The following is a 23,314-nucleotide window of genomic DNA, read 5'->3' as shown; positions in this document are numbered from 1 at the left end:
CTTATATAGCGTTTTTCCAGTCATACAGACCGCTCAAAGCACTTTACACTAGAGCCACATTCACCCAATTGCACTCACTAACGCTCACACATTCATACGCCGATACGCAGATCGGTAGGCAACTTGAGGTTAAGTGCCTTGCCCAGGGGCACATCGACATATGGCAGGAGGAAGCTGGAATCGAACCCACAACCTTCTGATTACAAGACCACTACTCTTCCTACTGAGCCACAGTAGCCAGAAGCTACAATGAGAAGCTGAAGAACAGCCTTTCTACTGGTGATACTTCGGCTGTATGGACCGGTCTGAGAAACCTGACTGCCTACAGGAGCCCCCCCGCCCATCCTGAACAGAATCCTCGCCTGGCTAACCATCTGAATGGCTTCTACTGCAAACATGACAGGAAGCCATTCACACCACAAATCATCTCCTCTACGTCCCATTCAGGAACAAATTCCTCCCATAAAGCAACCAACCCCCCACCATCAGATCCTCCGCCTGCACTAAAGATCTCCGAGGAAGATGTAAATAGGCTCTTTCAGCGCATGAAAACACAGAAAGCTGGAAGACCTGATAACGTCTCCCCATCATGCCGGAAAGCCTGTGCAAATCAACTTGCTCCGATCTTCACCCGGATCTTCAACAAGTCCCTAGAGAAATGTGAGGTCCCCTCCTGCCTCAAATGATCCACCATCATCCTGATGCCCAAGAAACCCACCATCCTAGGATTAAATGACTACAGGCCTGTAGCCCTGATGTCTGTGGTCATGAAATCTTTTGAGCGGCTGGTGTTGAAGCACCTGAAAGACATCACAGGCCCCCTGCTGGACCCCCTGCAGTTTACTTACCGAGCAAACAGGTCGGCAGATGATGCTGTTAACTTAGGTCTACACTTCATCCTGCAACACCTCGACCATCCAGGGACGAACGCCAGGATCCTGTTTGTAGACTTCAGCTCGGCCTTCAACACCATCATACCAGACATCCTCCACCAGAAGCTCACCCAGCTCAACGTCCCAGCCTCCACCTGTCAGTGGCTCAACAGCTTCCTGATGGAATGACAGCAGCAGATGAGACTGGGGAGCATCTTCTCCCGATCCAGATCAATAAGTACTGGTGCCCCCCAGGGGTGTGTTCTATCCCCACTCCTCTTCTCCTTGTACACAAATGACTGCACCTCATCGGACTCGTCCGTGAAACTCCTGAAGGTTGCATATGACACCACTGTCATTGGACTGATCCAGGATGGTGATGAGTCTGCATACAGACAGCAGGTGGATCGGCTGATACACTGGTGCAGTCAGAACTACCTTGAACTCAACCCACTCAAGACTGTGGAGTCAGAAAAAGAGCTGCAAGAATCTCTGCAGACCCCACACACCCTGCACATAAACTGTTCAGAGTTTTACCTTCAGGCCGCCGCTACAGAGCACTGTTCACTAAAACCAGCTGCCACAGAGACAGTTTCTTCCCCCAGGCTGTTTGTCTGTTGAACATTTAATAAAGTACAGAACAACAGCATACAGATGTTGCAAATCCACCTTGTTATTTATATATATTGTATATTCTTTAATGCAAAAAACAAAAACCAGAGAGCAAAGTGTACCGGAGTCAAATTCCTTGTTTGTATGTACAAACTTGGCAAAAGAGCCGATTTTGATTCTGATTCTGATATATCCCCCCTCACCAACCACAACAACGCCATATCTGCTGTGGATAATTTCCAGTTCCTAGGAACCACCATTTCTCAAAACCTGAGATGGTCCTCACACATAGACAATGTTTGGAAGAAGGCCCAGCAGAAACTGTACTTCCTGAGTCAACTCAAGAAGTACAACTTTCCACAGGAGCTGCTGATCATTTTCTACGCTGCCATAATTCAGTCTGTCCTGTCTTCGTCCTTCTCAGTGTGGTTTGGGTCATCCACTACTGCAACAAACAATCCGGTCTGGACAGAGAATCATCAGGGCTGACCTTTCCTCTACCCTGGCCAGGACTTATACAGGTCTAGGGTCAGGAAAAGGGCAGCTAAAATCTCTGCAGACCCCACACTAGAGGCTGACATTTTTTCAGGAATCCCATGGGAATGGGACGGGAGACAGCATCAGTAAAGATCACGTGATTGGGACGGTACAGGATAAAAAATGAACGGGAGTGGGAGCTAACTAATAGGAGGGAAAATAAACTAGGATCAATTGTCCTTGGAAATGTAAAACTGAGACTTTGTTATAAACTTTAAGAAAAAAAAACTTGGATCGACGCCGCCATTGTGTAGTTTTTTTTCCAAGAAGCCTATACTATAATGCGAGTCAAACGAACTACACGACCCACAAGCCAACAGTGCTTCTGATCGATGTTTTCCACCTGCGTCCAGAATGGAGGGAACAAACGCAGGTGGAGAACTGGACGTGGTAAAATTGGATTTGTAACGTAAAGTCAGAAGTAAGGACTTATCTATTAAACTCATAGAGCTGACAGGAAAGTTGCAAATATTACCGAAGTTCAGGAGAGTTGAATGTAGCGGTTTTAACATGCAGTCTGCTGCTTGTAAAACGTGTTTATTCGTAATCAAGTTCACCAGTGATTAAGGGACACTTGTAAGACAGATTCTGGATTAAATCAACCCTGCATCTCTTCATTCATCAAACCAAAAGTACCATCATGTGTCAAGTCTTATCTGACCAACAAATTGCTGCATGTGCGCTAAAGATTTAAGAGGTAAGGTACGGAAGCCTGTGAGGGGACATGGGGTTTTTATTTTCTTTTGCGTCTCCACGCAATACTTTTGCGTTCGCTAGCAAAAGTTGTTAATCGCCTTGATAAAGCTGTGCATTTTGGAACAGCAGCACAGATGACAAACTGCTCACCAAACAAATAGCACTGATATGGATTATTTGTCATATGCAGGTTAACATGCAGTAAACAATGTGATTAAATGCTTAGGATAAGAAGAACCGTTCAAATCACGATAAAAACAAAAACACTAATGGCGTAAAAAAAAGTACATAAAAAAAAGTACACATCATGCAGCAGCAATAAGCTAATAAAGTGTCACAGATGTGGTTTCATGCAGCATTATTGTCCAAAGTTCAGTAGTCTGACAGCTTATGGATAATAACTGTCTTTTAGTCTGATTGAAGATCATTTTATTTAATGCCGATTTCAAAATAAAACTCAATAAATCTCAAAACGAGTGTAGTGTTTGTTTCATTTTTGCAGTTATCTGGTTTGGAAACTACCCCACAAAGTATTGCGAGATAACACAAAGACTATTGCGTGAGAACACAAACGTATGGCGCCGGGAAATTCCCCCATGTCCCCTCGTGGGCTCCGTAGAAGGCTTCATCATCAAGGGAAGATATTAAATAAATACGAAGTGAAATAGAAAAAAAAATTGAATGTACCATTAAATGTACAATTTATTTAATACATCATTAAATATTAAGTGTACCACTAATTACGTCATGTCGCCTTTAAAATTATACTTAATTATTCAGTGGCACATTTAATTGCATAATAGTCAATTTCATGATATAATGGTACATTTATTGTTTCTAATGATGTATTAAATAATTAAATGGTACCTTTAATTTAATGGCACATTTAATGTTACATTTCTTTCATGTTACATTTACTTCATTTATTTATGATGATTTTATTGTATTAATCTTGTCCAGTTTGACCTTCCATTCTTGATGCCTGTATAGGAGGTCATGTCAGAATTTGAATCAGGTGTTCTGGAGCAGACAAACATCTAAAACGTGCAGGGAAGGGGTCCCTGAGGACCAGGGCTGTGAACCATTGAGGTACAGTTTCAAAATTGTGAAGGTAATGCCTTTTTGCAATTTTGTTCACCAAGTATAGTTCTCTTGCTTGGTGCATTCAAAATGCTGCAGCAAGATTTCTGATGAAAATTAAAAAGAGAGATCATATTTCTCCTATTTTAGCTTCCCTTCATTATTCCCTGTTAAATTTAGAATAGAATTTAAAATTCTCCTCCTCACATATAAAGCCTTTAATGATCTAGCTCCATCATACATCAGAGATCTGATTGTTCCTAACAGAGCACTTCGTTCTCAGACTGCAGGTTTACTGGTGGTTCCTAGAGTCTCTAGAAGTAGAATGGGAGGCAGATCCTTTAGTTATCAGCTCCTCTCCTGTGGAACCAGCTCCCAGTTTTAGTCCGTGAGGCAGACACCCTGTCTACTTTTAAGACTAGGCTTAAAACTTTCCTTTTTGATAAAGCTTATAGTTAGAGTGGCTTAGTTTATCAGGGAGGGAGCCTTCCTCCCTCCCTGTTGGTTGGAGTAAGGGGGAGACAGGTTTAGCCTAAACCAGTTCAGTTATGGTTGAGGTGCAAACACACCCTCCATTTCTGCTACTTATATGACCCCTTCTCTTTTCCAATGGTTATAATCAGTCTGACAGAGAGAGGTATCCCAATCCTTGTGGTTTTTAGTATAACAATGACCATCAGTGGGACCCTTTGTGGGGTTCCTTGAGACGACATTGTTGTAAATAAGCGCCGTTTAACTAAATAATCTGAACTGAAACTATTTGTGTAGTTATGCTGCTATAGGCTTAGGCTGCTGGAGGACATAATGACCACTTTCACCCTCTTCGCTACATTCTCACACTACTCTCCAATTTTGCATTATTTGCTGTTATTTCAGCTTTTAACTTTGTGTTCTCTCTTTTCTCTTCCTAGAAGCTACACCTAGCCTGACTCTGTGTCTACCTGTGACACCTTTCTGGAGAGGGGCATTGTCCAAGCTTCTGCTGGCAACAACTTAATGCTCACCCTCTACCGATGATCCACATGGCCCTGTCTTTTAGTGTTTAACCCTTTCTCTCTCCTAGACATGTGCTCTCTTTCAGACTCTAACCTTGAAAACTGGCTCAGAGTTTATCTGTTCTTTCTTTCTAGATGAAACGACTAAAGGAGCTACATCCATTAACATTTACTTTTCCTTCCCATAGAAAGTACTCCTGGATCAGTGCTTCTTTGTTCTCTTTGTGTCTCTGCTCTGCTCTCTCAAACCCCCAGTCGGTCGTGGCAGATGGCCGCTCACACTGAGCCTGGTTCTGCTGGAGATTTCTTCCTGTTAAAAGGGAGTTTTTCCTCTCCACTGTTGCTACATGCATGCTCAGTATGAGGGATTGCTGCAAAGTCAACGCCAGTGACTGTCCACTGTCTCTACATGCTCATCCGGGAGGAGTGAATGCTGCAAGTCACTGACTGGATGCAATCTGCTGGGTTTCCTTAGATAGAAAAACTTTTTATCCAATTTGAATAAATAACTGAATCTGACTGCACTGTTCAATTGTTAGGATTAATTGGAATGTATGTACTTGACTTGTGAAGTGCCTTGAGACAACATGTGTTGTGAAGTGGCGCTATATAAATAAACTGAATTGAATTGAATTTTTGTTTCATTTCAGCAATTTGAAACATAAAAGTAATATCATTGTTCAAAGGAAACAATCACTTAATAAATGAGTAAAATACAACTATGTACATTTTGTTTATTCAAGGCATGGTCTGTTTCCTTGTTTCATATTTTATTATTTCTTCATTATTATTTTTTTTTACTTTAACTGGCCTTTACTACAGCTAAAAACAGGGACCTAACTGATTCTTCAAACAATGAAATTGTCAAAAGACTAAATGAAGAAAACAAAAATGAGAGTGGCACAGGAGTGGGAGTCGTTCTAAATGGGAGCGGAATGGGAGTGGGAGTCAATTTACCAGGAGTCGGACGGGACAGGATTTCTTTTTAAATGCTGGCCTGGGAGGGAGATGGGACAAGACATTTTTCTGTGGGAGCGGGATGGGACAGGAGAGAAAATCCACTCCTGTGTCACCCTCTACCCCACACACCCTGCATACAAACAGTTTAGGCTTTTACCTGCAGATCAGCGCTACCGACCACTGTCTGCTAAACCAGCTGCCACAGAGACAGTTTCTTTCCCCAGGCTGTTTCTCTGTTGAATACTTGACAGTCAGAGTTTCAGAACACCTTGCATACTTGGACTGATCTCATATTATATTCCATTGTAAAGTCAATTGTGTATATATGTACATTTAAAAAGATATTCTTTATTATTGAGAGCAAAGTGTACCGGAGTCAAATTCCTTGTTTGTCTGTACAAACCTGGCAATAAAGCTGATTCTGATTCTAATATACGTTTTGGCACCACAGAGACCTAAGGCAGAGTCACATAGTTGTAACATTCCAAACTCATACCTGACAAACTTGAACATCACCCCTTTGAGGAAAGAAGATTTTACCATTAGTACGTGCATTTTCTTTGTTCTGCTTTGATTGGCCTTTTTGAAGCAAAGTTTACCTTTACGGTATGATCATTTAAGTTATATCTCATGCTTTTTCTAAGTGACCTTAATTCACTTTATTATAAGAACACAACGTAACATACAGGTCTTGGTTTCCAGGGATTTGGATGCAGGTTTACTGAAATGTTGAGAATAGTAGAGGAAGTCACATGGGACTCGGTCAAAGATATTCTGATATGAATTGTTCTTACTTGTGGAATTTTAGGATTAGGTTCCGTGGGTTGCTGGAGCTTGGAGATGGTGGCAGAGGAACAGAGTGTTGGAGGGCAGACTGGTTTGCATGGCACAGAGGTTCTTGGCTTGTTTTTGAGGGTTTTGTTTTTGAGGGTTTTTATTCCAGTAAGCAGCTCTCTGTCTGGGGTAACGGAAGCAGGTGAGAGAGCATGAGAGATGGGTCTTTACCTGAGTAAAAGTGAACAGGTTTCTGACTCTCTTTCATCTGAGGTGTTGTGGTAAGTAACTTGAGGGTAGAACCAAGCCACTGGGACCAAACAACCAGAAGATGTTTGTTTGGTCTCGAGGAGCACTGGTCCTAAACACACTGTTGATAATGGGATGCCGTTTGTGTAGTTTATCTGTTATTTCTCCTCCTTTCGCATTGCAAGCCAAAATGTTAATTTAATTTAGTTTCTGTTTACCTTAAAATTGTCCATTATTTGTTCTGGAAGAAAAAAATAGATAAAATTGGGGAAAATCTCACATAGGATTGCATGTTGTACCAAAAAGTGAAAATCTGGCAACTTGTTACCAGCTCTGGGAGAGCTCTGGGAGAGCTGGTAACAAGAGCCATCAGCCTGCAAATTGCAACTTTAATTCAGAGGTTCAACATTTTTGACACAACCCTGGAAACACATATTACAAGACAAGCAGCTTCGAAACACATAGAGAGATGCAAATGCCAAGAGGGGTGTCCATGTGCATAGCAAAACCTCAAAGAAATCCTTGTTGCTCTACAACCAAACAGACAAAGGTAACTGCTTTATCGTGCACTGTAAACTGCGTTTGACCTATAGACTGTCTATTAATAAGGGTTAGCACAGTGAATAGTGTTCCCAAAGAAACAGAGATCACATTTAGAACAAAATATAAAACCTGCACCAACAGTATGGTTATTAAAATAAGAACCTGAAAGTACATATAATGTTTTATTGTTCAGCAAAATGAGAAGCAGCATCGTGAAGCATTTTGGGATCTCTCACCTTTAATATGTGAAAAATATTAACTTTTATAGTTCAACTTCTACAACACTTATAGGGTGTAATTTTGTAAAACCACCTTAGAAATGTGATATTAACAATATCTTCATGACTTGTTCATGTTCAAAAATCTGGTTTGTAGTGCCTTGTATCTCACTTGAATTGTAACCACAAGAAGGAAATGTGGTCAAACTACAAATGGATCTACCAATTTTTCTAGGCCCAAATTCATAACACTTATAACGGGCCCATTTGGATATTCCAACACAAGGCCCATGTGTTATGTAAACATGACGCTCTGCTCCCTCTGCCCCCTCCCTTCCCTGAGGACATCTGTGGACCTGCTCAGAACTTTGTGGCCAGTTGATGAACATTCCAACGTACCATCAAGGACAATGGCCTCTGTGACAGTGCTTCATGGACTTACTTGCACACACTCACTTGCACACACACACATGCTCAAGATAAACATATGCACCCCTCACACCACCTTCACCGATCCCGGCATGATGTTGTTTTGTCAACTTGTTGCTTCTTTGTGCTGAGGTTTTTGGCAATCTCAAACTGTATCCTGCTAAGGATAAAGTGTGAAATATGATTTTTTCCCTCTACTTTCCTAATGTGGCCTCTTTTCTCATCTAGCAAGGGCAGCGCTTGTGAGTGGGCAGCAAAGCCTCGGTGACCCGTCCCCCCTTGTCTTGTGTCATGATGTATGTTTGGATGGGTTGTACTGGAATTCTAACTTCCCCTCGGGGATCAATAAAGTATCTTTGAATTTGAATTTGAATGTAGGTGATATCCACAAAATATGTGGGTTTACCCTGCCAACATTGCCCCACAAAATCCAATGTTGGTGCTGCTTTTGTTGTAGCTGAAGCTGTAGTTGCATCTGTACTTTGAGTGGTTCAAGATAGCGTTGTAGTTGGTGCTGCAGGTGTAGCTAGAGCTGTAGTTGTGGTGGCTGATGCTAGGATTAATGCATTTAGGTCTTGACACAGGACACTGCTGTCACAGCAAGTTGGTTCCACTGGAGATTGAATCATCATTCTGCATGAAGTAGCCAGGCTTACAGCAGGAACATGTGTTTGGAGTTTTAGAGCCAAACACCGGAGCTGCTATTGTTCCACCGGCTATTGTAGATATCGTCCACCTTTTAAAACCAGTCATTCTTGTCTATTTAACTGTAGAGCAAAAATAGAAATTTGAAAGATGTAGACAAAAAACCTTGGATTTTGAGCCTATGTGATTTACTATTTTTAGTATTTTCATTGTATGTATTTAAATATACAATAAAGACCCTCAACCCGTGATGAAACTTACACAGCAGGGTTTGTGAGTTGTGACAGTCACTGGTGCTTCAGCACTCAGCAGATGAAATAGCTCTTTGGAAAACCAAGCTAACTGAAAACGTCTGACTGCCTGTGCTCGGACACAGAGAGGATGCGGCATAGCCTTTGAAGATTTGTTGTTTTTTTGCTCCAGATGAAGTAGCTGCAGAGTCTAAGAGCAGGTTGTTCTTTATAGAGAACAAACCTTACAGACCCTGACTGGAATTTGGCAATACAGTAAAATACGTCATGAGTGGAATACCTAGGATGGAAGCTGTTATACACATCACCTCTGAGCCACATGTCACAGAAACTGTGCTTGAACACACCTGAGCAGGTTATCCACTGCAGGGTTCAAGCTGGAATCAGAAGGAAATACTGAAATTAAAAGTAATTGTTTTACATGTTTCAAGGATGCAGTCAAAAGCTAAAATATCAGGATTTCTGAGCTTATTTTTATATTTATTTATATTTTTATAGCATTTATAATACTAAAAAGTCTTTTATTTGTTATCTCTTGTTGCAGTTGTGGTGGCTGGAGCTACATTTGTAATAGTTGAAGCTGACACTGCAGATGTTCGTGTTGTGGTTATTGCTTGTGGATTATTGCACCAATTGGTCCCACAGCAAACTGGGCCACTGGACTTTAAACCAACACTCTGCATGACGGGGAAGGCACCGAAGCTTCTAGTCACTGCACATGCGATTAGGGCTATGAACCCAAGCACTGGAGATATGTTTGTTCCAGCTGTCACTGTTCTTTCAATGTCTTAAAACTCATAATTCTCTTACAAACATTCAACCCATAAATTATTCAGTGTGATAAGATTTTTTATAAATGTTTCTTAGCATCTGAAATTCAAATATATGAGAAAGGTAAACTAACTTCTGTTCTTTGTACTCTTAGTTCATACGTTCTACACTTATGTTTGCTTTCTGAATATTTGATTGTCTTAGAATTTTTTGTATATTAATGTAAATACTCTAACTTTGAAGTGAGTCAATTATTGTAATAATATGTTAGAGAGGATTTTCTGTTATAAACTCAAACACAAAGAAATAAGTAAAAGTCTTGTGTTTTAAAACCTACATGCCAATCTACCTATGTTCAGAACTTTAACATTTCAACAATCTCACAATCTTCAGCATCTAACCAATATTTTACCCTATGTAAGAAAAAGGCTAAAAAAAGGAGGTAGAGTTAAATAATATAATTACATATAAAAAACCTAATCTTTAAATTTGCTTCTATAACACTAACTGTTTTATAAAGATTATACGTATTATAAGAATTATCTGTGCTGTTGAGCGCCCAGATGAGACAAAAAAAAAAAAACGTCAGCTTCATGTTGCTCAGGTAGATCCTGCACATTAATTTACTTTTAGCTGGTGACCTTAAATGTTTGGCTATGTTTGCATAAAAAACTCACCTTATTATTTTGTTTTGCCTCCCTCAAAACAATTTAAACATACCTTAACACACCCTTTTAAGCACGTCAGCATTTAAGTGGAGGGAGCAGTTCACACAAACAATACAAATAATTAATGTGATGATATCACTCCAAAATGAGCATCCTAAAAATATTTTTCTCTTTTTGTTCCTCATTTTAGATCAGGGATTGTCCTTAGTCATTCTCTAAAGGTTATTTACTTTTGTTTTGCTGCTTCTACTTCATTACCTTTCTTTAAAGCAAGGCGTGTGTGCCTGCAACTGGTCTGTATTTTTAGAACATACCGTATTTACAAAGCAAAAAATTTTTCCACTTCTTAAAATAAAATTACAATAAAATGCAGAATTTGAATTTTCAAAAAGGTTTTAAATAAGGCAAATAGGTGAAAATAATAGAAAATAATAATAACAAGCCCTTCATCAAAGCAAAAACCATTTGGTACGGCGTCTGCTGAATCATTTGTGAATGTTTATGCAGCTTTTTACCAATTTGTTTTTAGTGTTTTTTTGTTTTGTTATGTCTGTTACCTCTAAAAATGTTATCCAGGTTCACATGCAAAGCACTTATACATTTTAAACAACTCTCTTTTTTTTTTGAGGTCCCCATCCTAGAAGCTTCATCTGATAATACCATATTAGGCCTGTTTAACTTGTAGTGTGAGAGGCAGAGTTGCTTTATAAAAATAATAAATACAGGAGATATGCCTTCTGTTGGACAAATGGTTTTCTTAAATATGCGGTACGAAATGCTTGTTCAATTTCTTGTCCCATCTCCATTATAGCAAGAAAAAGATGACAAAAGATGTAGCAAAAACAAAAGGAGAAAAGGCAAATGACAAAATCTACAAAAATTAGAAACAAAAGAAAAATAATAGTGGACAAGACTAGTACAATTAAAAAATTACGTAAAATAAAAAAGGATTTCAAAAATATATATCCTGCCCTAGAAAGCCAGAAGCACAAAAACATAGTTTCAGTTGTAAAATATTTACAGTTTGAAGTACTCCTGGATCAGTGCTTCTGTGTTCTTTTTGTGTCTCTGCTCTGTTCTCTTAAACCCCAGTCGGTCGTGGCAGATGGCTGCTCACACTGAGCTTGGTTCTGGTTCTGCTGGAGGTTTCTTCCTGTTAAAAGGGAGTTTTCCTTTTCACTGTCGTTACATGCATGCTCAGTGAATGCTGCAAGTCACTGACTCAATGCAATCTGCTGGGTTTCCTTAGATAGAAAAACCTTTCAACCAGTAAATAATAAACTGAATTTAACTGAACTGTTTGGTAATTAGGATTAACTGAAATGTGTGTACCTGACTTGAAATCCGTATGATTCCACTGAACTGATTTTGAAAAGTGCCTTGATGGGTCCTGTGTTGTGAATTGGTGCTATATAAATAAACTGAATTGAATTAAATAAAATATTTTCTTAGCCAGAGAGTTGTCTGGGTTGATGAAAAACAGTGAAAAAAACCTGTCTGATGTTTAGGAGTGCCTCTGTAGTGAAATGTACTGGATGATTGTAGCAAAGAGCAGATTAAATAAACAAAAACATGCAAAGTGCTACAGAGCTAAGCACCATCTTGAATTATCACCAACTATGATATAACCATAGGCGTTATTTGCAGGGGGGATTGGGGGTTTGCCCCCCCCCCCCCCCCCCCCCCAATGGTCTGATCCAATCACAATAACGCCCCCAATAAAATCACATAATTTCGATTTACAAAAAACATCTTACATGAATAACATGTTAATTTTTTTTATTCATTATCAATTTTGGCTACAACAGTAGCATGTTTATCTTCTGGTAATGTAACCCCCCTTCTCCCTGCAAAAACTTGGTATCGCCCAACCTGCTTTCACTACCAAGCAGCGGCATTCACCGTTTACTTCTGGAAGCAGCTGCTGGGCAGTAAATGATTATGGACACTACAATTCTGGCTATTTGGGGATCGCATTTTATTTTAAATGAGAGCTGACTGTAATAAAGAGGTGGCAGAAATATTAGAAACCGTTTTGAACCCCCGCCCAATGAAGCGCTTGGAAACATTTATTTATCGTCTACCGATTTATTGAATGATGGGTAAATAGTGGGTTAACATATTTAAACAGCAGCACATAGGTATTCAATGCGATAGTCTGTCCAACTGTGTTCAGCGTCAAATACAAACAAATACATTATATTTTCTCCGTCAATGCAACCGAAATAATATTCCGTGAAGTTTACAATCTCATGTATCAGTGTTTAGGCAGTTTATGCAATATTCTTCTTCTCGCTGGTCTTCAAGACGTACATGCCTGGGTTGGAGGGGGGTTGTGATTGTTCCATATGTTCCTAACTAGCACTTCGTTCTCAGACTGCAGGTTTACTGGTGGTTCCTAGAGTTTCTAAAAGTAGAATGGAGACAGATCCTTTAGCTATCAGGCTCCTCTACTGTGGAACCAGCTCCCATTTTTAGTCCATGAGGCAGACACCCTGTCTACTTTTACGTCTAGGCTTTAAAACTTTCCTATTTTATAAAGCTTATAGTTAGAGTGGCTTAGGTTATCCTGAGCTATCTCTGTATGCTGCTATAGGCTTAGGGTGCTGGAAGAAATACTGAACATTTTGAACATCAGAAAACAGAGGGCTTGAATTAGTGCCCCAAAAAACACAATTTCAGCTTGGAAAAACAATAAAACAAACATTGCTGTTTGTGCTCTTCCCCTTGTGCCTTTTCCTGCAAAAGCCTGTTTTGAAGTTCCTCTGCAAGCTCCAGCATGAACAATTGCTGACTTTCTTTGGATCCTGTACATGCTGTGTAAAAGACACGTACATTTGTGACAGCCATGTCAAGCAGGTTGTAAAACACAGCCATGGGCCATCTCTGTGTTCCTGGAGTTGCAGTTGTAGTTGCATAATTTCTGGTCCATGATATCAACTCCGTATTTGAAATAGTTGTAATCAACAACAGTGTTTTAAATTTTAAACTTTTTGTTTTTTAGTACGAGGGGGGTTGACATGCGTTGTGTCTTCCTCCTCATCTGATGTAGCCTCTGTCAGTCACATAACTGTCCTGACACATAATTGACCGCCCGTCTCCTGGTGCGTCTTTGAAGGGAAGGATTTACTGGTGAAAGAGCAGTTGCATCCTCATCACTTGAAGAACTGGTGACGTTTTCATTCTGAAATGTGAGGTTGCTCACATCTCCACCATCAGATTCACAGTTAGACATGCTCTGCAGCATTGCTAAAGCCTCCTGAACGCTAATCCTTCTTGGTTACCTTGGTTGACATTGTGAAGCCTGGCTATGTGTGTAAGGTATGTGCTGTTTGTTATGACACACGAACCATCAGCACTGGCACCCCCAGGGTTGTATTGTATCCCCACTCCTCGTCTCTCTGTACACAATTGACGGCATCTCAGCGGACCCATCTGTGAGTCTCCTGAAGTTTGCAGATGACAACACTGTCATTGATCCAGGACAACGATGAGTCTGCTTAGAGACAGGACGTAGATTGGCTGGTCCAGAACCAGAACCACCTAAAGCTGAACCTTCTCAAGACTGGAGATGACAATGAACTTCTGGAGAACACCCCCACACTCCATCCCCTCACCATCCAACAACACTGTGCCTACTGTGGATCACTTCCGGTTCCTAGGTACAACCCTTTCTCGCCACCTGTTCGGAAGAAGGCCCAGCAGAGACTTTACTTCCTGTGACAAATCAAGAAGTACAACCTTCTACAGGAGCTGCTAGTCATCTTCTACACTGCAATTATTGAGCCTGTCCTGTAAACATCCATCGCTTTGTGGTTTGGCTCATCTACAACACAGCACAGGACCAAACTACGACAAACATTTAAGTTTGCAGAGATGATCATCAGGGCTGACCTTCAGCCTATCTAAGGACACAAAGGCCATTTCATCGTTGGGGGGACAATAAACAGAAAGATTTCTCAAGAGCAATTTTTTTGGGTGGTGTCAGAGACAAAAAACACTAAGTGACCAATTATTAACACCTGAATCAGAATTGGCAAGTATCCGATCAAATAATTCAGCCATAGTCAAAAATTGTTGTTAAAATGTTTTGTGCTTTTGCTGTTTTTTCTATTCCTATTCGGAGACTGCATCCTGGAAGATGGGAGATGCGGATTTGCTGATCGTTTTTAATCTGCCATTTGGGTCTGTGATGCTTCTACAAACATTGCAAATGCCAAAAATAAAAAAAAAACAGCCGTTTTTTTGGCAATAAATATATTTTTTATTTTTTTCCCCACTGACTAGCAATTGAAGCGGAGCTCCATCCGCTTGATTTTCAGTGGAGTATCACGTCTCGCTGGCTGGTGTTACCTTACACGTGCTTCACAGTGGCTACCCTTAAAGGTAGATGTTCTGTTGTTGGCTGCAAAGACCCACATGTGTCTTGCACATTCTCCCGCTGTCGGATAACAGAGATTTGAGCTTCATTTTATTTTTGAGGGCAATGTTCCAGTCACATTGCCGAAGACAGTACTAGTTTGGGCGAATCCCTTTACCACGGACTGCTTTCAGAACTCACATCAGTACACATCAGGATTTGCAGAAAGACTTAGACTGAAGAAAAATTCAGTCCCTACTGTTCGTGGCAAATATGCAGATGAGAGAAATGTAGGCACTTTAATTTTTACATGTACGAAGTGCTGGGCGTTGCCAGAAACAACTAATTCTGTTGTTTCTATTTTCTGTTACGCACATGCCGGTTCCATGTCCTGTTCAAGGTCTGATGGTTCTTCTTTGTATTTCAGCAGGGTTCCAGGTAAGTGGTTATTGTCAGAAATGGTGCGTCATGTAGACTGTAGAAAACGTAATGCAGCAGAGTTTTTACTGGCAGTAGATAAGGAGGACCACTAGAAGGAGATCAGTATATACACAGAGACTGAGGTTGGCAGGAGCTTGGTGAAATGAGCAAATGATGGTGTTCTCTTGGATCCTTTTTAAGGTTGTTTTGGAAAGTGGTGGAGATGCTGGAGGGTGGGCACGCAGATCAGTGAGTATCGAGTTGTTGGTAAGGAATCCAAGCTGCAAGTTCAAGGAGGGCTTCCAGATGAGCAGCGAAGATATTCAAGGTGGGAGACTTGGAAGGAAAACTCCAGACACACTGAGAAACAAGGAAGTGAGTCGTTTCAGTCCAAAAAAAAGTGTAAATGTGAGAATAGGTCTCTTCCAAGGCCACCAAGGTAAGTGTCGGAACACGAGGATGGCAAGGCTCAGAAAAAGAGATGAGCATGAAAACAAATCTGACGTCTGTCTTAGGAAAGCCACCCCTCTTTAAGCTCCTCTTGAGATGAGCTCCAGCTGTGGCAACTGCACATACAGGCCACAACCTAGGAGGCGAGAGGTAGAGAGAGACATTCACATACAAACCTGCGCATAGTTTTGTGAACATGACACCATAGTGTTGTCTTCGACTTGGACATGTCTTATAAATCTAATATGAAAGAGGCTTCCATAGCTCCCCTTTTTCACCTCTGCAAAATTGCCAATAGCTGCAATAGACTTCGGTTGCTGGAGGGCATACTCACCAGTTTCCCTCACTCTGCTACTTTCTTCTACTCTCCAATTGTTCTTGACCTGCCCTTCTTTCTACTATCAGCTTTGTTACACCTGGCCTGGCATTTTTTAGCTGTGACAGCTCAGTTAATTTATTTAGCAGGGCTAAATAAATTAACTGAACTAAATAAAATGTATCAAGTACTGATCTGACTTGATTCTACAGCCAAACATTAAGGGACCCCACATAATTAATAAATAGCATCAAATCTTATCTAATTCATGTAAAAGTAAAATTTCTGAAACAGAGGTTTGAATATTTACCAGCAAAAATACTTCAAATGCCTAGTTTATTACAAATCCCATTTTTAAACCTAATAGTATTCATTTCAGATTAGACATGAAAAAATCAATGACACAAAATAAAGAACAAGTTGACAAAATATTCTTAATTTATTAGAGATATTAAATTAGATATTTCAAATCAATATAGTCATTTAAATTAATAAAGTTTAAATAAAGTTACACCCTCTTTTTAATTTTTCTCCCAACAAACAACAGTGTCATAATCTTTTAACTTTGGTTCAGATAGGAAAACTTTATCTTAAAGCTCTTAAATGATAAAGATAAAAAATCCAAGCAGCAGATGGAGGAGACCAAGTCTGAAGCTAGATGCATCACTGGTGGTTGATGTAGCGGGTTTAGTGGTCAGGGAGACTGTAGTGGGTGTAGTGCTCGATGCGGCTGTGGTGGGTGCAGTGCTCGATCCGGCTGTGGTGGGTGTAGTGCTCGATGCAGCTGTGGTGGGTACAGTGCTGGATGCGGCTGTGGTGGTTGCAGTGCTCGATCCAGCTGTGGTTGGTGTTTTGTTCGATGCGGCTGTCGTGGGTGTAGTGCTGGATGCGGCTGTGGTGGGTGCCGTGCTCGATCCCGCTGTGGTGGGTGTATTGTTCGATGCGGCTGTGGTGGGTGTATTGTTCGATGCGGCTGTGGTGGGTGCAGTGCTCGATCCAGCTGTGGTGGGTGTTTTGTTCGATGCGGCTGTCGTGGGTGTAGTGCTGGATGCGGCTGTGGTGGGTGCCGTGCTCGATCCGGCTGTGGTGGGTGTATTGTTCGATGCAGCTGTGGTGGGTGTATTGTTCGATGCGGCTGTGGTGGGTGCAGTGCTCGATCCAGCTGTGGTGGGTGTTTTGTTTGATGCGGCTGTCGTGGGTGTAGTGCTGGATGCGGCTGTGGTGGGTGCAGTGCTCGATCCAGCTGTGGTGGGTGTAGTTCTCGATGCGGCTGTGGTGGGTGCAGTGCTGGATGCGGCTGTGGTGGGTGCAGTGCTCGATCCGGCTGTGGTGGGTGTATTGTTCGATGCAGCTGTGGTGGATGTAGTGCTCGATGTGGCTGTGGTGGGTGCAGTGCTCGATCCGGCTGTGGTGGGTGTATTGTTCGATGCAGATGTGGTGGATGTAGTGCTCGATGCGGTTGTGGTGGGTGCAGTGCTCGATCCAGCTGTGGTGGGTGTTTTGTTCGATGCGGCTGTCGTGGGTGTAGTGCTTGATGCGGATGTGGTGGCGGGTGCGATTGTAGTGGTTGTAGTGGTCAGGGCAGTTGTAGTAGTTGGGGCAGCTGTAGTGGTTGTGGTGGTAGGTGCGGTCGTAATAGTAGTAGTAGTTGTTGGTGCAATTGTAGTGGTTGTAGTGGTCGGTGTGGATGTAAAAGTAAAATTTCTGAAACAGAGGTTTGAATATTTACCAGCAAAAATACTTCAAATGCCTAGTTTATTACAAATCCCATTTTTAAACCTAATAGTATTCATTTCAGATTAGACATGAAAAAATCAATGACACAAAATAAAGAACAAGTTGACAAAATATTCTTAATTTATTAGAGATATTAAATTAGATATTTCAAATCAATATAGTCATTTAAATGAATAAAGTTTAAATAAAGTTACACCCTCTTTTTAATTTTTCTCCCAACAAACAACAGTGTCATAATCTTTTAACTTTGGTTCAGATAGGAAAACTTTATCTTAAAGCTCTTAAATGATAAAGATAAAAAATCCAAGCAGCAGATGGAGGAGACCAAGTCTGAAGCTAGATGCATCACTGGTGGTTGATGTAGCGGGTTTAGTGGTCAGGGAGACTGTAGTGGGTGTAGTGCTCGATGCGGCTGTGGTGGGTGCAGTGCTCGATCCGGCTGTGGTGGGTGTAGTGCTCGATGCAGCTGTGGTGGGTACAGTGCTGGATGCGGCTGTGGTGGTTGCAGTGCTCGATCCAGCTGTGGTTGGTGTTTTGTTCGATGCGGCTGTCGTGGGTGTAGTGCTGGATGCGGCTGTGGTGGGTGCCGTGCTCGATCCCGCTGTGGTGGGTGTATTGTTCGATGCAGCTGTGGTGGGTGTATTGTTCGATGCGGCTGTGGTGGGTGCAGTGCTCGATCCAGCTGTGGTGGGTGTTTTGTTCGATGCGGCTGTGGTGGGTGTAGTGCTGGATGCGGCTGTGGTGGGTGCAGTGCTCGATCCAGCTGTGGTGGGTGTTTTGTTCGATGCGGCTGTCGTGGGTGTAGTGCTGGATGCGGCTGTGGTGGGTGCAGTGCTCGATCCAGCTGTGGTGGGTGTAGTTCTCGATGCGGCTGTGGTGGGTGCAGTGCTGGATGCGGCTGTGGTGGGTGCAGTGCTCGATCCGGCTGTGGTGGGTGTATTGTTCGATGCAGCTGTGGTGGATGTAGTGCTCGATGTGGCTGTGGTGGGTGCAGTGCTCGATCCGGCTGTGGTGGGTGTATTGTTCGATGCAGATGTGGTGGATGTAGTGCTCGATGCGGCTGTGGTGGGTGCAGTTCTGGATGCGGCTGTGGTGGGTGCAGTGCTCGATCCAGCTGTGGTGGGTGTTTTGTTCGATGCGGCTGTCGTGGGTGTAGTGCTTGATGCGGATGTGGTGGCGGGTGCGATTGTAGTGGTTGTAGTGGTCAGGGCAGTTGTAGTAGTTGGGGCAGCTGTAGTGGTTGTGGTGGTAGGTGCGGTCGTAATAGTAGTAGTAGTTGTTGGTGCAATTGTAGTAGTTGTAATGGTCGGTACAGCGGTAGAAATTGGGCCACCTGAAGTGGTTGTATTGGTCGGGGCAGCTGTGGTGGTGGGTGCGGTCATAGTGGTTGTAGTGGTCAATGCAGTCGTAGCGGTTGTGGTTGTTGGGGCAACTGTAGTAGTTGTAGTGGTCAGGGCATCTGCAGTTGTTGTGGTGGTCGGTGCAGATGTAGTAGTTGTAGTGGTTGGTGCAGCTGTAGAAGTTGGGGCAGCTGTAGCGGTTGTGGTGGGTGCAGTCATAGTGGTTGTAGTTGTTGGGTTAATTGTAGTGGTTGTAGTGGTTGTAGTTGTTGGGGTAATTGTAGTGGTTGTAGTTGTTGGGGTAATTGTAGTGGTTGTAGTGGTCGGTGCGGATGTAGTAGTTGGGGCAGCTGTAGTTGTGGTAGTGGCCGGTGCGGCTGTAGTAGTTGGGGCAGCTGTATTGGTTGTCTTGGAGGGTGTGGTTGTAGTGGTCAATGCAGTCGTAGTGGTTGTAGTTGTTGGGGCAACTGTAGAGGTTGTAGTAGTTGGGGCAGATGTAGTAGTTGCAGTGGTTAGTGCGGCTGTAGAAGTTGGGGCAGCGGTGGTTGTGGTAGTGGCCGGTGCGGATGTAGTAGTTGGGGCAGCTATAGTTGTTGTGGTGGTGGGTGCGGTTGTAGTGGTTGTAGTTGTTGGAGCAACTGTAGTGGTTGTGGTGGTCGGTACGGATGTAGTAGTTGTAGTGGTCGGTACAGCTGCAGAAATTGGGGCAGCTGAAGTGCTTGTAGTGGTCGGGGTAGCTGTAGAAGTTGGGGCAGCTGTAGTTGTGGTAGTGGCCGGTGCGGCTGTAGTAGTTGGGGCAGCTGTAGTGGTTGTCTTGGTGGGTGTGGTTGTAGAAGTCAATGCAGTCGTAGTGGTTGTAGTTGTTGGGGCAACTGTAGAGGTTGTAGTGGTCGGGGCAGATGTAGTAGTTATAGTGGTTGGTGCGGCAGTAGAAGTTGGGGCAGCTATGGTTGTGGTAGTGGCCGATGCGGATGTAGTAGTTGGGGCAGCTGTAGTGGTTGTGGTGGTGGGTGCAGTCGTAGTGGTCAATGCGGTCGTAGTGGTTGTAGTTGTTGGGGCAACTGTAGTGGTTGTACTGGTCCGTGCGGATGTGGTAGCTGTAGTGGTTGGTACAGTTGTAGAAATTGGGGCAGCTGAGGTGGTTGTAGTGGTTGGGGCAGCTGTGGTGGTGGATGTGATTGTAGTGGTTGTTGTGGTCGGGGCAGCTGTAGTAGTTGGGGGAGCTGTAGTGGTTGTGGGTGCGGTTGTAGTGGTCAATGAGGTCGTTGCGGTTGTAGTTGTTGGGGTAACTGTAGTGGTTGTGGTGGTCGGCGAAGCTGCAGTTGTTGTGGTGGTCGGTGCAGATGTAGTAGTCGTAGTGGTTGGTGCGGCTGTAGAAGTTGGGGCAGCTGTAGTGGTTGTGGTGGTCGGTACGGATGTAGTAGTTGTAGTGGTCGGTACAACTATAGAAATTGGGGCACCTGAAGTGGTTGTAATGGTTGGGGCAGCTGTGGTGGTGGGTGCGATTGTAGTAGTTGTAGTGGTTGGGGCAGCTGTAGTAGTTGGGGGAGCTGTAGTGGTTGTGGGTGTGGTCATAGTGGTCCTAGTGGTCCTAGTGGTCAATGCAGTCGTAGTGGTTGTAGTTGTTGGGGCAACTGTAGAGGTTGTAGTGGTCAGGGCAGCTGCAGTGGTTGTGGTGGTTGATGCAGATGTAGTAGTTGTAGTGGTTGGTGCGGCTATAGAAGTTGGGGCAGCTGTGGTTGTGGTAGTGTCCGGTGCGTCTGTAGTAGTTGGGGCAGCTGTAGTGGTTGTGGTGGTGGGTGCGGTCGTAGTGGTTGTACTGGTCAATGCGGTCATAGTGCTTGTAGTTGTTGGGGCAACTGTAGTGGTTGTGGTGGTCGGGGAAGCTGCAGTGGTTGTGGTGGTCGATGCAGATGTAGTAGTTGTAGTGGTTGGTGCGGCTGTAGAAGTTGGGGCAGGTGTAGTTGTGGTAGTGGTTGGTGCGGCTGTAGAAGTTGGGGCAGCTGTGGCTGTGGTAGTGGCCGATGCGGATGTAGAAGTTGGGGCAGCTGTAGTGGTTGTGGTGGTGGGTGCAGTTGTAGTGGTTGTACTGGTCAATGCGGTCATAGTGCTTCTAGTTGTTGGGGCAACTGTAGTGGTTGTGGTGGTCGGGGAAGCTGCAGTTATTGTGGTGGTCGGTGCAGATGTAGTAGTTGTAGTGGTTGGTGCGGCTGTAGAAGTTGGGGCAGCTGTAGTTGTGGTAGTGGCTGGTGCGGCTGTAGTAGTTGGGGCAGCTGTAGTGGTTGTGGTGGTCGGTACGGATGTAGTAGTTGTAGTGGTCGGTACGGATGTAGTAGTTGTAGTGGTCGGTACAACGTTAGAAATTGGGGCACCTGAAGTGGTTGTAATGGTTGGGGCATCTGTGGTGGTGGGTGCGATTGTAGTAGTTGTAGTGGTCGGGGCAGCTGTAGTAGTTGGTGGAGCTGTAGTGGTTGTGGGTGCGGTCGTAGTGGTTGTACTGGTCAATGCGGTCATAGTGCTTGTAGTTGTTGGGGCAACTGTAGTGGTTGTGGTGGTCGGGGAAGCTGCAGTGGTTGTGGTGGTCGATGCAGATGTAGTAGTTGTAGTGGTTGGTGCGGCTGTAGAAGTTGGGGCAGGTGTAGTTGTGGTAGTGGTTGGTGCGGCTGTAGAAGTTGGGGCAGCTGTGGTTGTGGTAGTGGCCGATGCGGATGTAGAAGTTGGGGCAGCTGTAGTGGTTGTGGTGGTGGGTGCAGTTGTAGTGGTTGTACTGATCAATGCGGTCATAGTGCTTGTAGTTGTTGGGGCAACTGTAGTGGTTGTGGTGGTCGGGGAAGCTGCAGTTGTTGTGGTGGTCGGTGCAGATGTAGTAGTTGTAGTGGTTGGTGCGGCTGTAGAAGTTGGGGCAGCTGTAGTGGTTGTGGTGATGGTTGCAGTCGTAGTGGTTGTAGTTGTTGGGGCAACTGTAGTGGTTGAAGTGGTCGGTACGGATGTAGTAGTTGTAGTGGTCGGTACAGCTGTAGAAATTGGGGCAGCTGAAGTGGTTATAATGATCGGGGCAGCACTGGTGGTGGGTGCGATTGTAGTAGTTGTAGTGGTCGGGGCAACTGTAGTAGTTGGGGGAGCTGTAGTGGTTGTGGGTGTGGTCATAGTGGTCCTAGTGGTCAATGCAGTCGTAGTGGTTGTACTGGTTGGTGCGGATGTGGTAGCTGTAGTGGTTGGTAGAGTTGTAGAAATTGGGGCAGCTGAGGTGGTTGTAGTGGTTGTTGTGGTCGGGGCAGCTGTAGTGGTTGTGGTGGTGGGTGTTTCAGTTGTCGTTACTTGTGGACCATTGCACAAACTTCTTGTACAGCAGGTTGGTCCACTGGTGACTGCACCAAGACTCTGCATGAAAGGTAAACTACCCAGAGTTGCAGCAGCTGCACATGTGTTTGCGGTTGCACAGCCCAGTACTGGAATTGATGTTGCTCCACTTTTCACTGTTGATATAAATAGCAGAGTTTTGTTGTACAACTTTTTTAAAACACCATAAATTCAGTATGACATATTTAATGGCTGAGTACCATTCCTTGTGCTCTGTGTTGGGTAAAGTTAAGATTTGTCTTTTCATTATTAACTTGTAAGACTTCTCTGACATACAGTAACAGTCTAGCATGTATAGTCATTTTTGCTTTGTTCCTGCTCTGATTAATATTGAGATAAATATAGTTGGAATTAGTCTATATTTTGTTAAACTCACAAGTTGCTGTGAAGCAGTTGCTTTCATCTCCTGAACATTTTATTTGTGTGTTGCACTGAGAAGTGGTCGGGTCACAAGCAATGCACTGGAGGTCGTTGGTTGGCTTAGTAGTGGGGGCTGACAATAAAACAGCACAACAGAAGAGAAACCCATTAAATACTAAAGAAATAAAGTTATGATCAGATTTTTTTTAACTCATGATGGAACCTACAAGGCAGAGTTTGTGAGTTGCAGTTGTCGGTGTTGCAGCACTGAGCAAATGCAATTGCACTTTGGTAACCCAAGTTGACTGAAAACGTTGCAGTGATTGCAGCCGGACACAGAGAGGGTGATGCACAAGATTTATAGATTTGTGTTCCTGAAGTGCCAGGTTTAGTTGCTGTAGAGACAAAGAGCAGATTGTGTTCATAGACAGTGTTCATAGAAAACACATGCAACCTCAATGCATGCAGTGCATTCCATTATAAAGTTAAATAAGACAAGAAGAATTATACCTAGGATGGAAGCTGTTATACACATCGTCTCTGTGCTACATGTTTGTGATATTGTGCTCAAACATGTCTGATCTGCACAAGTGATACATTGCAGGGCTCCAACTGCAACCAGAAGAAAGAGTCAATGAAAAATAAACGTTTAAAATATGTTGAACCAGTTA

The 23,314-nt window shown here is 43.3% G+C and overlaps 3 protein-coding genes across 3 annotated transcripts; all 3 read right to left on the bottom strand.

The window, feature by feature from the left end:
• Positions 1 to 16,533: 16,533 nt before the first annotated feature.
• LOC124876784 (histidine-rich glycoprotein-like) lies at positions 16,534 to 17,617 on the bottom strand. The gene is made up of 2 exons (XM_047379786.1): positions 17,609 to 17,617; positions 16,534 to 17,550 (listed from the first exon to the last, which is right to left on the bottom strand). The coding sequence occupies exons 1-2, from the start codon at positions 17,615 to 17,617 to the stop codon at positions 16,534 to 16,536; spliced, it is 1,026 nt and encodes a 341-aa protein (XP_047235742.1).
• Positions 17,618 to 17,864: 247 nt separating this feature from the next.
• LOC124876783 (mucin-2-like) lies at positions 17,865 to 21,029 on the bottom strand. The gene has a single exon (XM_047379785.1). It carries the CDS (start codon positions 21,027 to 21,029, stop codon positions 17,865 to 17,867), a length of 3,165 nt encoding a protein of 1,054 aa, XP_047235741.1.
• A 7-nt stretch (positions 21,030 to 21,036) lies between these two features.
• On the bottom strand, positions 21,037 to 22,686 carry LOC124876782 (histidine-rich glycoprotein-like). Its single transcript, XM_047379784.1, has 3 exons — positions 22,660 to 22,686; positions 21,296 to 22,077; positions 21,037 to 21,196 (listed from the first exon to the last, which is right to left on the bottom strand). The coding sequence occupies exons 1-3, from the start codon at positions 22,684 to 22,686 to the stop codon at positions 21,037 to 21,039; spliced, it is 969 nt and encodes a 322-aa protein (XP_047235740.1).
• Between the last annotated feature and the right edge of the window lie 628 nt (positions 22,687 to 23,314).

The sequence above is a fragment of the Girardinichthys multiradiatus genome, chromosome 11, assembly GCF_021462225.1.
Source record: "Girardinichthys multiradiatus isolate DD_20200921_A chromosome 11, DD_fGirMul_XY1, whole genome shotgun sequence".
NCBI lineage: Eukaryota > Metazoa > Chordata > Actinopteri > Cyprinodontiformes > Goodeidae > Girardinichthys > Girardinichthys multiradiatus.
The sequence above is the reverse complement of the archived record's forward strand: the minus strand, read 5'-3'. Positions and strand labels throughout refer to the sequence as shown.